Source organism: Rattus norvegicus, chromosome 9 (genome assembly GCF_021556685.1).
Source record: "Rattus norvegicus strain SHRSP/BbbUtx chromosome 9, alternate assembly SHRSP_T2T, whole genome shotgun sequence".
In the NCBI taxonomy this organism is placed as follows: Eukaryota; Metazoa; Chordata; class Mammalia; order Rodentia; family Muridae; genus Rattus; species Rattus norvegicus.
Genome location: NC_141542.1, coordinates 75,106,254 through 75,121,450, shown reverse-complemented (window position 1 = coordinate 75,121,450; position 15,197 = coordinate 75,106,254). Strand labels below are relative to the sequence as shown.

The 15,197-nt window shown below is 41.2% G+C and overlaps 1 protein-coding gene across 2 annotated transcripts; it reads left to right on the top strand.

The window, feature by feature from the left end:
• Positions 1-2,830: 2,830 nt before the first annotated feature.
• On the top strand, positions 2,831-14,256 carry Clk1 (CDC-like kinase 1). Of its 2 annotated transcripts, NM_001106913.2 has the most exon segments (13): positions 2,831-2,963; positions 4,832-4,992; positions 5,355-5,580; positions 6,450-6,540; positions 6,931-6,997; positions 8,718-8,834; positions 8,921-9,087; positions 11,501-11,595; positions 11,685-11,814; positions 12,837-12,919; positions 13,249-13,328; positions 13,458-13,548; positions 13,923-14,256. In NM_001106913.2, coding segments are annotated over 12 exon segments (1,452 nt in total). In that variant the 5' UTR covers positions 2,831-2,963; the 3' UTR covers positions 14,067-14,256.
• The last annotated feature ends 941 nt before the right edge of the window (positions 14,257-15,197 follow it).

The window sequence follows — 15,197 nt, the reverse complement described above, 5'->3', positions numbered from 1 at the left end:
ATGAACTATGGTTTCTGGGAAAGATAAGTATTTCTCCCATCTCTTTAGCATAATTTCAGGTGAATCAGATTTAAGGGATGGAGTTGGCCAAGTGATTGACAGTCTGGGGTATATATTCAGGACGACGACGACGACGACGACGATGACGATGATGATTGTCTTAGGGTTTTACTGCTGTGAACAGACACCGTGACCAAGGCAAGTCTTTTTTTTTTTTTAAACAAACTTTTTTTTTTTTAAGATTTATTTATTTATTATATGTAAGTACACTGTAGCTGTCTTCAGACACACCAGAAGAGGGCATCGGATCTCTTTACAGATGGTTGTGAGCCACCATGTGGTTGCTGGGAATTGAACTCATGACCTCTGGAAGAGCAGTCGGGTGCTCTTAACCACTGAGCCATCTCTCCAGCCCAAGGCAAGTCTTATAAAGGACAACAATTAACTGGAGCTGGCTTACAGGTTCAGAGGTTCAGTCCAGTATCATCAAGGTGGGAGCATGGCAGCATCCAGGCAGGCATGGTGCAGGAGGAGCTGAGAGTTCTACATCTTCATCTAAAGGCTGCTAGTAGAAAACTGACTTCCAGGCAGCTAGGGTAAAGGTCTTACAACCACAGTGGCATATCTAATCCAACAAGGCCACTCCCTGAGTCAACCATATATAAACCATCACATTTCACTCCCTGGCCCTCATAGGCTTGTTCAAACACATGAGTCTATGAGAGTCATATCTAGCCATAACATAATAAAAAATGCATTTAGTCCAGCTTCCAAAGCCCCACAGTCTATAGCAGTCTTGACAATGTTAAAGTCCAAAGTTCAAGGTCGTTTCTGAGATTCATCCAATCACTTAACTGTAATCCCAAAGCAAGACTGGATTTGAACTCAGAGATCTGCTTGCCTCAGTCTCCTGGGATTAAAGGCATGCACTACCTTGATCGAGTCTAAGCTTTTCATAGCCACTATGCCTCAGGATTTCCATACCAAGATTCAGGTCAGAAACTTGTATCTCCCAGCCTCAGGATCTGGATCACAGGTGAGCCCTCCAATTCTGTATTGTAGTTCATTCCAGATATAGTCAAGTTGACAACCAGGAATGGCCATTACAAATTGTTTTTTGGTTTTTGTTTTTAGGGAGCCAGAGAAATGGTTAAAAACATTTGCTCCTGCAGAGGGCCTAAGTTTCATGAGGCTTGTCTCCATCTCTAAATCCAGTTCTGAGGGATCTGACCCTCCTTTCTGGCCTCCTTAAGCAACAAGCATCCATTGGTGTGCATATATATGTTGAGGTCTGCCAACTCCACCCTGCATAGCTGTAGTCATTTTGTTCCATGCCTGCCAGCTATTTCATATTGTTGCTGTAATGTGCCTGCCAGTCACTGACACAGAAAAGAACTTGACTCAGAACAAAGTCATGCTGATTACATATCTTGTTATGTTCGGTACAAAGTTTGATAATGTTAAGAAATTCCACAAAGTTTTATGTAGTACCCATCAAATTAAATGTCAAAATGAGCTCTTAAGTCTAAAATGGTTTCTGTCAGAGCTGACCACCCGGCAGCACTTCCTGCACCTGGGAATGAACTCACTGTGCTTTTGTGTTTTTTCCTTTATAAGCTGCTCTGAGAAATGTTTGTAGTTGTAGCTCAGCCCTGGAATTCTGAGCTGCAACCTTGATTGATCAATCTTGTGTTGTGTGTGTGTGTGTGTGTGTTTTTCCAGAGCTGAGGACTGAACCCAGGGCCTTGCGTTTGCTAGGCAAGCGCTCTACCACTGAGCTAAATCCCCAACCTCTTGATTGATCAATCTTTTTTTTTTTTTTGGTTCTTTTTTTTGGAGCTGGGGACCGAACCCAGGGCCTTGCGCTTCCTAGGCAAGTGCTCTACCACTGAGCTAAATCCCCAACCCCTTGATTGATCAATCTTAAGGTGTTCATTCAATAAACCATCCCTGTCTGACTGAGATGTGTGTTTGTGTGGTTTGTGGGGCGACTCCTGAACCCCAACATATACATACATGTAGGCAAAATATTCATATACGTACATGTAAAATTTTACAAATGAATCTTTAAAAAATACTTTGTGTGTGTATGTATCGGATGATATTGCAGAAATTGGCTCTCTCTTTCACTGTGTGTGTTTCCTGAAGATTGAACTCAGGTAGGCTTGGTGGCATTGTATCTTTGCCTGTTAAGCCAACTCCAGCACCGTCTTCCCGTTTTTTTTAGTTCTGGCTGGAATTTGCTATATAGACCATACCGAACTTGGACTCAGCGATACCCTTGTCTCTGCCTCCTTAGTGCTGGGATGTGCCACCATGCCCAGGTCTGGATTAACTCTTAAGGGTGGAGGTAATGGAGGCAAAGGAGTTATTTAACTTTTTAGAGCTACCAGGGAAATAGGAGGTGGGGGGATGAGGGAGGGGTCCATCCTCAAAGCCTTCAAGACTACTTACACTACTAGGCTCCTCTTCCCCCATCTCTTTCATTTCTAACAGCTTGAAGGAATATATTTAAAACATCAGTGCATGTCATACCCAACCACTAAAAACTAGTTTAAGACAGGTCACAGAACCGTAGTCGGTAAGTTACTAGCCAGAGATATTTTGTTGGTGTAGTTTAAAAGATTGCAATTAGGAGGGAAGGAGGGAGAGAGAGAGCTTGGTGAATACTGTAACAGTTGTTACTGTAACCCGCAGTGTCTAAGAACCTTTAAGAGAAGCCACAGCAACAACAGCCAAAGCCCAGGTCTTCCCTCCCACGCCCATAGAATGGGCAGCGGGCCCGCGCCTGCGCACTTAGGGCCGGCGTAGGCCCCGCCCATCTACGTCACCAGTTTTCGGACAAGAATCTCTTGCTGGTGTTGTTCGCACCATTTTGTGCTGAGAGGTCGTTGCTGCCGCTTGCACACTTCCCTCCGTCGCCTTGAGAGCTTTGTCTTCAGGGTTGGAGTCTCTGCGGAAAGGTAAGACGCGGTTTCTGTCAGGGCCCTTCCTCCTATCCCGGCGCTGTCCCGCTGTCTCCTTGGGCCCGCTGCCTCCTCGGACCCCGCCGCAGCTCTTCCTGTCGCAGCCACGCGAAGGGGCTCTGCCTCGACTGTAGAGCTCTGGCCGCCAGCTTCTGTGTATGTGGGGACGGTGCCGGCAGGCTCCGCGTCCCAGGAGGGCGGGCCGGCTGCCAGCGCCTCAGCGACCGCGGTCAGACCTAAGATGGCGGTAGGGGGAAGGCCGCGTTCGTCCTTCCGAATGGCGGCGCCGGGCGCGGCCTTCGCTTAAACTCGATCAGTACTGGTTTTAATCTCGGTGGTGGCTCGGCGCAGTTTTTGGTGCTGATTTTCTTTATATTTGAAGCGAAAGGTCTTGTTAACCAGGCCGGACCCACACGCCGAGGTGATCTTGTTTGGGGTGGGCGCTGCGGGGTCAGCTTCACAGCAGGCTGTCACCCCAGTTCTGAGTAGAAGCCTTCGCCATGACAAAACCCGGCTTCGACGAAGAATTTCAGAAGCAGTCAGTCAACACGAAAGCAAAATCGAGCATATTGAAAATAGATGGCACACCGGGACAGGGCTTATCAGAGCGAGGAACGAGTGCTTTTTAGGAAGAGTTTAGGATTTAGTTAGGTATCTAGAGGTTGTGAAATCCTCTTTGTTTTAAACAGGGTTCAAAGGGTGTACTTTGTAACAACATTAAAATTCAAGAAGGCGGAGCTGTGGTGTCGCACACCTTTAATCCCGCACTGGGAAGACAGGCAGGCAGATCTCAGAGTTCGAGGACAGCCAGGGCTACACAGAGAAAGCCTGTCTTTTAAAAAAAAAAAAAAAAAAAAAGTTAAAGACAATTTCCTTTGTCAGCCACCTTGTGGGTGCTGGGAATTGAACTCAGGACCTCTAGAAGAGCAGTCAGTGCTCTTAACGGCCAAACCATTTCTTCAACCCCTGACAATTTCCTTTGTAAATAAAGTTGTAAAGTGGCAGTTGTTTACCTTCAGGAAACAGGAGGGGAACACCCTAAGAGTATGTCACTTCCGCACTCAGTAAGCCGCCCTATTTTCATCCTCCTGGCCTGCCCTGTGAAGTAGATTGGCTTTATTGGCGGCGGTGCCCGGATTTTGCTGACTCAGATCCGCGAGCACCCATGATGAGCTGTTTTCCTTTTCAGGCTTTCCTCCCATATTTTCATGATTTTCCTCGTCTCCCTTTGCTAGCAGTAAGGGTATCTGCAGGGACTGTGGAAATTTTCGTGAAGGAGCATTGGGAAGTCAGGTCATATGCTGACCAACTTTTTTCTTTTTTTCTTTTTTTTGAGTTGTAAACAAGCACATAACATCCAAACATTTTAAAAACTTCTTAATTAGGGTCAATTATGGTTATGTTGGGTGTAGACTTAGTTTGGGTAGAAATTGGATTTCCTGAACCTGTAATTTGAATTTCTGAAAGGGCTGTCATATGTTTTGCTTAAGTTATATAGAAACTCTTTCCACTTACGAATTTGGGCATGGTGAGAACAAGGTAAGGTAAAGTTCAGATTGCAAATTCTGAGGCATTGAAATAATATTTATGATTTTAGGCAGTTGACTACAATTTCAGAACCTTTTGTTTGATTTAAAACAAAAGGTCAGTGCTGGGGGTGACATGGATTTAATCCCAGTACTCCAGAGGCAAGAGGCAGGTAGTTCTCTGAGTTCAAAGGCAGCCTGGTCTACATAGCTAGAGCTACATATACATAGTGAGACCATCTGGGAAGGGGGAAAGATCAAAACTAGTGGGAATTTGCAGAGTTTTACTACTGCACGTCACAGAAATACAATTTAACTGGTAAAAATTGTCTTTTATAGATGAGACATTCAAAGAGAACTTACTGTCCTGACTGGGATGAAAGAGATTGGGATTATGGAACATGGAGAAGCAGCAGCAGTCATAAAAGAAGGAAGAGATCACATAGCAGTGCCCGTGATTATAAGCGATGCAAATACAATCACTCCAAAACAACGGACAGGTAAGATAGACAGTTATGGGCTGATAAGGAGTCTTAGCTGGTTCTTAAAGCTCTGGCACTACCCTTGTATCCTGTAACTCAGCTCCAGAGGACCTGATGCTCTGTTCTACCCATACAGACACACACAATTAAAAATAGTCTTTACAGGGCACATGAATTACTGCAGTATAAAATAGATTTTTAGCCTGGGAATATAGCTCAGGAACGTTTGTCTACTATGCATGAAATTCTGGGGGCCGTATCTGATATAATTGGTATTAACTGCATAATCGAAGGACTAGTTCAGTGGACATAGGCGTTGAGCTCAATTCTCTACTCTGCAATTGTTTGGTGTATAAAACAAAACTTTTTTTCTCTTCTAGCTATTATCTGGAAAGTAGATTCATACATGAGAAAGCCTATCACAGCCGACGCTATGTTGATGAATACAGGAATGACTACATGACCTACGAGCCAGGGTATCCCTATGGAGAACCTGGAAGCAGATACCAGAATCATAGTAGCAAGTCCTCTGGTAGGAGTGGAAGAAGCAGTTACAAAAGCAAACATAGGAGTCACCACCACACGTCACATCGTCGTTCACATGGGGTATGAGCACCTTTTAAACATTGAAGTTTTCATTTCCCATGGAGAACAGGAAGCAGTTTTGTGTGTGTTTGAGATAAAAGTCATCACAACTCTACCCTGCAGGAGTATTGTTCTTTTAGTATTTGTGCATTGCATAAGAAATTCATGAAAACTGCATATTTAGTTCTGAAATGATAGGAAAGATTTTCTCAATGTTATTTCAAGATAATGTTATTTTGATAAGTTGTCAGTTTATTCCAAAGAATTAGGTATTTTTTGTTAGTTTTAGTTATTTATGACTTATTAACATGTTGAGTAAGTCTTTTCTCATTAAGATACAGATTTGAAATTAGTGTCATGTATTAATTTGGAAACCTATCAGATAACATTTTAAATGCTATAGTGTTATATACAAAATTTTTTTTCCTTCCCAAATTAGGACTATTGTTTTATCTACTGTTTTAATATTTATTTTCTTGATTAGTTAGGCCAAATCTTAATTTGGCCACAAGGTAGTAAGGTAAATACTGCATCCTACAGTTTTGTAGTATTAATTTAGGACACTGTGTTTGAGTGATTGCCACAGATGAGCTTTTTGTTTTTTAAGAAGAAAAGCAAATGTGTTTATGTTTTGTTGCCTTACCACTTGAAGTATCTTATCTGAAAATCTGTTCCTTGCCATGTTTTTCTCCTGTTAACATAAACTATGTGCCCTGTGAATTTCTGGGGACTGAATTTGAAATTGCTCCTGCCAACCGTTTGTGGCCTGGCGTGTATCTGAATGCCTGAATATCTCCCCGCTGAATGAATTTCGTATTCTGCCCTGAATTCACTCGGGTATATTGATTGGCTGGATCTTGGTGCTGGTGCCGCCCACTTGACGTTTCCAGAAGAGTCACCGAAGGAAAAGATCGAGGAGTGTAGAGGATGATGAGGAGGGTCACCTGATCTGTCAGAGTGGAGACGTACTAAGTGCAAGATGTATAGAATATTTTTCAACACTTATTAACTTTTCAGATAACATAATCTATATATTTATATAGATTAAAGTTTCAGGGATTTGGAAATCTTTTTCTTTCTGTTTTTGTTTTGTTTTGTTTTGCTTTCATTTCTTTTGGTGGGAGGGGATTGTCTTTACTTTCTTTGGAGTTTTAATATTAAACAAATTCCAGAGCAGTAAATCAAGTTAATGAAATTAGTCTGAGAATGAAATTAGATCTAAGAATAGTTTGTTTTTTGGATGGTGTTGGCTGATAAGTAATTAATGATAAGGAAATTTGCAGCATCACCTAGAATAATCTGCATTGATAACGCTTGTAAGTACATTGTTCTCATTTCATGTTACTAATGATATGTATTCCTCTTTTTTAGATGAAATTGTTGATACTTTAGGTGAAGGTGCTTTTGGAAAAGTGGTGGAGTGTATCGATCATAAAGTGTAAGTTTCTATTTTTTCCCTTTTTGGTTTTTTGAAACAATTTCTCTGTGTAACAGCCCTTGGAACTCAGTTGCTAGACCAGGTTGGCATACTTACTGCTTAGATTCACCTACCTATGCTTCTGGGATGTTTCTGAGACAGGGTCTCTCACTTTGCAGGCCTGGAGCTCTCACAGAAATCCTCTTACCTCTTTCTTTGAGTGTTGGGATCAAAGGTGTGTACTATCATACCTGACCTCTTGTATTTTTTTAAACGAAACCAACTAAATAGTATGTGCAGCTTCCTGGTTGGAGAGGGACAGACATCTCTGGAGTTTAATTTCCAGCACCAAAGAGCATGGGAATACTTGATTTTCTTTAGATGAATTGGGATGACAGAGCTGGGTGTCAAAAGTGTGATTATTCAGGACTATTGAGGCCCATCATGCTTCAGTACTGCTTTTCATACTGCTCAGCCTGTGTTGATGATCATGTTGACCTAGGGATTCAACATGCTAATAACGGTGATTTTTATGTTTACTTGTGTGTGCGCTCATGCACATGAGTGCAGAGGCCAGAAGAGTGTGTCCATATAGGTGGTTGTGAGCTGGGTGGCCTGGTGCGGGTACTGGAAATTAATTCTGCACTTCTTTTTTTTTTTTTTTTTTTTAAGATTTATTCATTTATTATATATAAGTACACTGTAGCTGTCTTCAGATACACCAGAAGAGGGCATCGGATCTCTTTACAGATGGTTGTGAGCCACCATGTGGTTGCTGGGAATTGAACTCAGGACCTCTGGAAGAGTAGTCGGGTACTCTTAACCACAGAGCCATCTCTCCAGCCCTCCCAGCCCGAATTCTGCACTTCTTAAGACCAGAACACAACTGTTAAAGATTTTTTTTTCTCTGTACCTTTATTTTTTTATCCTCTGGAATAAAGGGAACTTTCTTATAGGACTTTTTGAGGACCTGCGGTGCTGTGCTAATGGTGTGAAAACATTTATCCAGCTTTAAACTTAGACCTTTAGCAGAGGCAGAGTCCCAGCTGTTCTTTAAACTTACCTCTGATTGACTGAGACCTGCCAGCCGGCTGTCTATTTACCTCCCTGCCCTGCTCCCTTCAATGTCCTCTTCAATTCTTCTGATTTTTGAATCCCACACCTCTCTTGCCTCTTTGCCTTGGTACTTCTTGCCCCAGCTATTGACCATCAGTTCTTTATTATAGTCAGTCAGCAGGGAGACAGCCAGCATGTGATTGATACATCTCTTAAATTGCTTGTAGGCAGGTGAGGAGGGACAAATGTTAAAAATAGAAAACCTAGTGATGAGCCATATTGTATTAACTTAATCTGGACTGTTCATGTATATGTTCTTTAGTTGAAAGAACAAAGGATAACTCATGATTAAAGGTCGTTACTTAGTGGTGTGTGGGGTTTTGTTTGTTTGGTGGTTTGGTTTCTTTGGGACGGTTCCTCTCTGGAACTCACTGTAGACCAGGCTGACTCTGAATTTAGGCATCCTCTTGCTTCTGCTTCCAGAGTGCTTGGGATTAAAGGCATGCCATTATTACCAGCTTGGATTATCATCTTTTTTTTTTTTTTTATTTTGTTTTATGTGCATTGGTTTTTGCCTGAATGTGTGTCTAAATGTGGGCATTAGATCCTCTGGAACTGGAGCTGCCCACAGTTGTGAACTACTAGATTATCACTTTTTTAAACTTAGGTTTATTCTCTTTAACAGGGGAGGTAGACATGTAGCGGTAAAAATAGTTAAAAATGTGGATAGATACTGTGAAGCTGCTCAATCGGAAATACAAGTTTTGGAACACTTAAATGCAACAGACCCCCATAGTACTTTGTAAGTATCAGATGAAAACTTTAAATAGTTTCAGAAAGATTTGAATTGTAAGCTCTATTGAATTATTTTTTTTTATGTGTTTATAGCCGTTGTGTCCAGATGTTGGAATGGTTTGAGCACCGAGGTCACATTTGCATTGTGTTTGAACTTCTGGGGCTTAGTACTTACGATTTCATTAAGGAAAACAGCTTTCTGCCGTTTCGAATGGATCATATCAGGAAGATGGCATATCAAATATGCAAATCTGTAAACTGTAAGTTCTTGACATTCCTTCTAAAATGTGAGTTTGAGACTAATGTCAAACTAATTTGGATCTTTAAAAGGAAGAATCTGGGGGAACTAGGAACTCTAGGTCAGTGAGAGAAATGAGGCCTTTTTCTTTGTCCCCATCACTACAGAAGACTACAAAATGAGATTTAAAGCTCTGGCCTGGCCTGAGAGTATACAGACAACTCGGGGGATTGGATGCTGATTAAAAGATAGCAACCTTATTAAGAATAGTGTAAAAGGGGCTGGAGAGATGGCTCAGTGGTTAAGAGCACTGGCTGCTCTTCCAGAGGTCCTGAGTTCAATTCCCAGCAATCACATGGTGACTCACAAACCATCTGTAATGAGATCTGATGCCCTCTTCTGGTGTGCATGAAGACAGCAACAGTGTACTCACATATAATAAGTAAATAAAAAAAAAAATGTTATAAAAGGCCAGGCAGTGGTAGGGCATATCTTTAACGCGTGGATCTCTTAAGTTCAAGGCCAGCCGGGGCTACACAAAAACCTGTTTTGAAGAAGGAAAAAAATAAAAAGATTTGAATATATATTTATCTTAATAGTTATAGTCTATTTTTTAAAGATTTATTTACCTTTCTAAAAAATGGGCTGGAGGGCTGGAGAGATGACTCAGCAGTTAAGAGCACCCGACTGCTCTTCCAGAGGTCATGAGTTCAATTCCCAGCAACCACATGGTGGCTCACAACCATCTGTAAAAGAGATCTGATGCCCTCTTCTGGTGTATCTGAAGACAGCTACAGTGTACTTATATATAATAAATGAATAAATCTTTAAAAAAAAAATGGGCTGGAGAGATGGTTCAATGGTTTAGAGCTCACACAGACTTGAAGCTGCTCTTCCAGAGGTCCTGAGTTCAAATCCCAGGAACCACATGGTGGCTCACAACCATCTGTAGTGAGCATGAGATGCCCTCTTATGGTGTGTCTGAAGACAGCAACAGTGTATTCTTCATATACATAAGATAATTCTTTAAAAGATTTATTTAATACATGAGTGTTTCCTAATATTGGTTGTGAAGCCACCATGTGGCTGCTGGGAATTGAACTCGGGACTGGAGAAGCAGGCAGTGCTCTTAACTGCTGAGCCATCTCCAGTTCCGAAAGATCAGAATTTTCAAGTATCTTTTTATCTAAATTTGAGGCCAGCTGGGCTATGTAAGACCTTATCTCAAAACAAAAGACAAAAGGTGAATGAATGCATGAGACTGATTTAGCCTAGAGTTGTAAAAAATTGAAATGCAGCAAATCTCAGTTTGATTTTGTTGTGTGTGGTTTTTTTAAAGATTCATTTTATTTATATGAATACATTGTAGCTGTCTTCAGACACACTAGAAGAGGGCATTGGATCTCATTGGATCCCTACTTACTGAGCCCTCTCTCCAGTCCTAAACCTCAGTTTAAGACAGCCCTCTATCTACCCCCTGGAACAAGATATGTTAACCAGCCTGTCTTTGAATACCCTGTTACCATTGTCCTTTTTGGCAACCCTCTGACCTTTTCTTCTAAGTACTGGGATTACTGATGGGAGCTGTCCTCAGCTTCCTTCTGTTACTGAGGAAGTCTCATTGTACAGTCCAGGGCAGCCTTGTACACTATCCTAGTTCTAAGGTTGTAATGCTACCAGTACATCCAGCATCACTAGAGTTGGCGACGATTCAGTCCCTGATGGTTTGAGACAGTCTGATCGTCTGAGGATGGCCTCAGATCTCAGTATCCTGCCCTAGTATCACCACCCAGACGTTGTGGATAGAGCATTATATGGATGGAAATCGTTTGTTATCAGGCATAGATTCCCTACACCTTCTTTAGGGAATTCTTTACTGGAGGAAGATTGCTGGTTACTTTTTACAGTGTATAGGGATATACCAGAGGGTTTTTTCCCCCCTTTGTTTAATTTTGTTATTTTCATGTGTGTACGACATAAACGTGATCATAGGCTATCAGATCCCCTGGAGTTTAGGTTTCAGGTGGTTGTGCCACTTAATATGGGTGCTGGGAATTGAACCCAGGTCTTGAAGAATAGTACATTACATTCCATGCCACTGAGCAGTCTTACCAGACCATCTTGTTTTTTATGACAATCTCAGCTAGGCTGAGTGGTAAGCATCTTTAATCACAGCATTCAAGTAACGGAGGCAGGCCAATCTCCGAGGTCAAGGCCAGACTCTTCCACATAGGAAGTATTAGGAAAGCCAGAGCTATAGAGAAGGGACCCTGTAACAAACAAAAATGGTTCATTCCTATCTAGGCTGGTTGTAGACTTAGATTTCCGTGCTTCAACTTCTTGAGTGCTATGAATATAGGCATATGTCACAATAAAGGGCTTATGATTTTGTTTTGATAGCTGAGACTATAAAGTAACTATGTACTTCTTTCCAGTTTTGCATAGTAATAAATTGACTCACACAGACTTGAAGCCTGAAAACATCTTATTTGTGAAGTCTGACTACACAGAGGCTTATAATCCCAAAATGGTGAGTACCTTATAGCGTGATCATCATAGTGCTGATGGATACTTTGTCTTAGCAGTTTGACTTTATAACTTGTCACCTGTGACTTTCAGAAACGTGATGAACGCACTATAGTAAATCCCGATATTAAAGTGGTGGACTTTGGGAGTGCAACATATGATGACGAACATCACAGCACATTGGTATCTACAAGACATTACAGAGCACCAGAAGTCATTCTAGGTCAGTACTTGATGTGCTGGAATGGTGTGCTGCTTTATTGAATTCAACGTAAAATTTGTAGTTTTGGGTATTATTTGTATGACTGTTTTGTTGATTATTTTCTCATTAAATAATACTCTAGACTAAGGAATGCAGCTCAGTGGTACAGCTTTTGCCTAAGCTGCCAAGGCCTGTGACCAATACCCAGGATTATCAAAAATAATGAAAAAGAAAAATAAACAACAGTATTAGAAATTATGTTGAGAATCTTAAAATTGCTGGACACGGTGGCACATGTCTTTAATCAGAGGTTGGTAGATATCTTGAGTTAGAAGCCAGCCTAAGCCACATAGTGAGATCCTGTTCCACAAACAAACGTTGAAGTCTCCACAAACCGCCTGTGAAATTAGCAAGTGGTGCTTAGCCTTTAAAAAGGAGATTTTTTCTTTTTTTGAGAAATGTTTTATTGAGTGGGCATTTTATTGTCTGTTCAAGATTAATCTGAGCTACATATCCAGAGTCTGACTTAAAGAATGTACTTTAAAGAACAAATTGGGGGGCTGGAGAGACGGCTCAGTGGTTAAGAGCACTGACTGCTCTTCCAGAGGTCCTGAGTTCAAATCCCAGCAACCACATGGTGGCTTACAACCATGTGTAATGAGATCCGATGCCCTCTTCTGGTGTGTCTGAAGACAGCTACAGTGTACTTATATATAATAAATAAATAAATCTTTTTAAAAAAAAAACAAAAAACAAAAAAACAAATTGTATTGCCTACCATGCACCTAAGTACGTCAGAGAGACTATATGGTGCGATTCAGTGCTCCTGGAGTGTGGTAAAGAAAATGAAAATGCAAGATTAATCAAGCACCTTATACATCGAGGGCAGGGCAATTGAGAACTTTAGGGTTTTATTAGCCTAATTTGGTCTCAGAATTTCCAGTTTCTATTTCCAGAATCTTAAAATTATTTTTGAATTCTACGGCAAAATGTCTTTCAGAAACAGTGAGGATTTCTACACTGACATTGTGTTTGCTTTGCAGCCCTAGGGTGGTCACAACCATGTGATGTCTGGAGTATAGGATGTATTCTTATCGAGTATTATCTTGGATTTACAGTTTTTCCGGTAAGTGACAATGAATGATGTGCTATAGTGACTTTGCATTAAAAAGTATGTATTTGTGTAAACTACTCTTAAAAAATGTATTTACACAACACAAGAATTAAGATTGTATACTTTGTCTTGGCAGTTTTACCATTATCATAAGCAGTTGTCTCCAACCATTTAGGGAAGAACAGTGGCAAGTTTGAGGCTTATAATACTTTGTTGTCCTGCAGCTTGAGCCATATGTCATTTTGATGATTATCTTTCTTGTGACTTCTAAACAGCTAGAACTAGAGAACTAATTGTTGAATGGGGCGTGATGTATAAGTTAATAAGTGTTTTTATTTCAGACTCATGATAGCAGGGAACATTTAGCAATGATGGAAAGGATTCTTGGACCACTGCCAAAGCACATGATTGAGAAAACCAGGTATGTTTTACTTGTCATGTCGTCTGTAGTAGTGAATACCACTGGATTCGATTAGTAACTCATGCACAGATACTTTGCTGTGTCGAGCTGGGGAGGGCAGGATGGTAATTGAACATTTAACTGTTCTAGGAAACGCACATACTTCCATCACGATCGATTGGATTGGGATGAGCACAGTTCTGCTGGCAGATATGTTTCTCGGCGCTGTAAACCTCTGAAGGTAGGCCTTGGACAATCTTTAAATAACCGGGACTTGCATGCTTCCACTTTTGGGGTGGAGAGAGCCCTGGCTGTTATAGTCTGTTGGCCTTCACCCTCTGAGGGTCTCTGTTTCTGACCTGAATTTTGCTTTTTGAGATGGGGTCTTGTACAGGGACATATTAGCCAGGAGAGCCTCAGAAATTTTCATCAGCCTCCCAGTGTTGTGTGCACTATTATATCTGGCTTCTTTTCCCCTCCCTCTAACTAGAACCATTTTAATAATGGTTTAAAAGAGAGACCTGGTAACCTGGCATCCCATGAGGGTGAATGGTTCCTTCTGTTTTATGTTGGAGAAAGAAAGTACAGCAGTAAGAGTTTGTCTTTCTGTTTCAGGAGTTTATGCTGTCTCAGGATGCCGAGCATGAGCTTCTCTTTGACCTCATTGGGAAAATGTTGGAGTATGATCCAGCCAAAAGAATCACTCTCAAAGAAGCCCTAAAGCATCCTTTCTTTTACCCGCTTAAAAAGCATACATGATTTATAAATATGGTGCTCTGAAAGAAATTTTACAGACTGTATCAGTCTAGATTTTAATTTATTTGTATAGCTTTGTACACTGATGTTTTAGAGGCTTTATGAGATACATGGCCAAGCCATACAACATCTTTCAGTAATTATAGAACGATTTATTTGGAATAAACTTTGTGCTTATGAATGTATAAAGGTATACAGCTTGGTGTACTGTCTTTCTGCAGTTATTTTAAAAGTCTAGAGGTAACTTTGCCTTTTATGAATATGGGTACAGATGTATGCCTACACCACACATTGCTAAAAGTCGAACTTGGGCCCTCTAGACAACAGCAGCTAGTTCTCTTTACCACTGAACTTTCTCGCCAGACCCAACTTTGTTTATATTTTTATGAGGTTAAAAAGGTGACTATTGCAGTATCCTTCTCTAAGTTTATAAAGCCCAACTAAAGATTAGCTTAGGTTGTATTTTCCTTTATTCTTGCTCAAAGTTTAGTATTGCTGTTTCCTGGCCAGTGTGTTCTGCTTGTTAACTCTTCAGGCTAAGAAGTGAGCTCTCAGAGTCTTTGTAGCCACATTTCTGAATCAAGGCTCCTGTAGAGAGGCAGGTCTTTGTGTACACTTGTTCATTGTATGTGGAATGGTTATCTGTCTCAGTGGCCCTCTGCTTACCCATGCAGATGGGATATTTGAACCCTGTGCTTTATCAGGACTTCATACAGTGAATGCCAAGCCTTAATTCCATGGTCTTTTATTTACACGCTCAGTGCATAAACATGTTTGTTGATAGGTTGGAAGCAAACAGTGGCAGGAAAGAACTAACAGGAGAGGTTTTAAGAATTGCCAGTAATTTTACAGTCCTCCTTGTTGCCCCAAGGATTCCAACTCCAAGCCTCTGAAGGTAGAACTATTCCTTAAGTAATAAAACCCTTAACATCTTTGATATGGGGGTGAGGAAGTGCACACAAGAGAACGATATGCTCAGTGCCTGTTTAAAGCACCAAGGCCAGGTTTTGGGTGGTGCTAAAAACAAAGATCCTGTCTCAAGGCAGTAAGGTGGAGCTCTGCGGAGCAAGACACCCCACATCCTGCTCTGACCTCTGCATGGGTGGGCACGCACACAAATAGTACAACACCTAG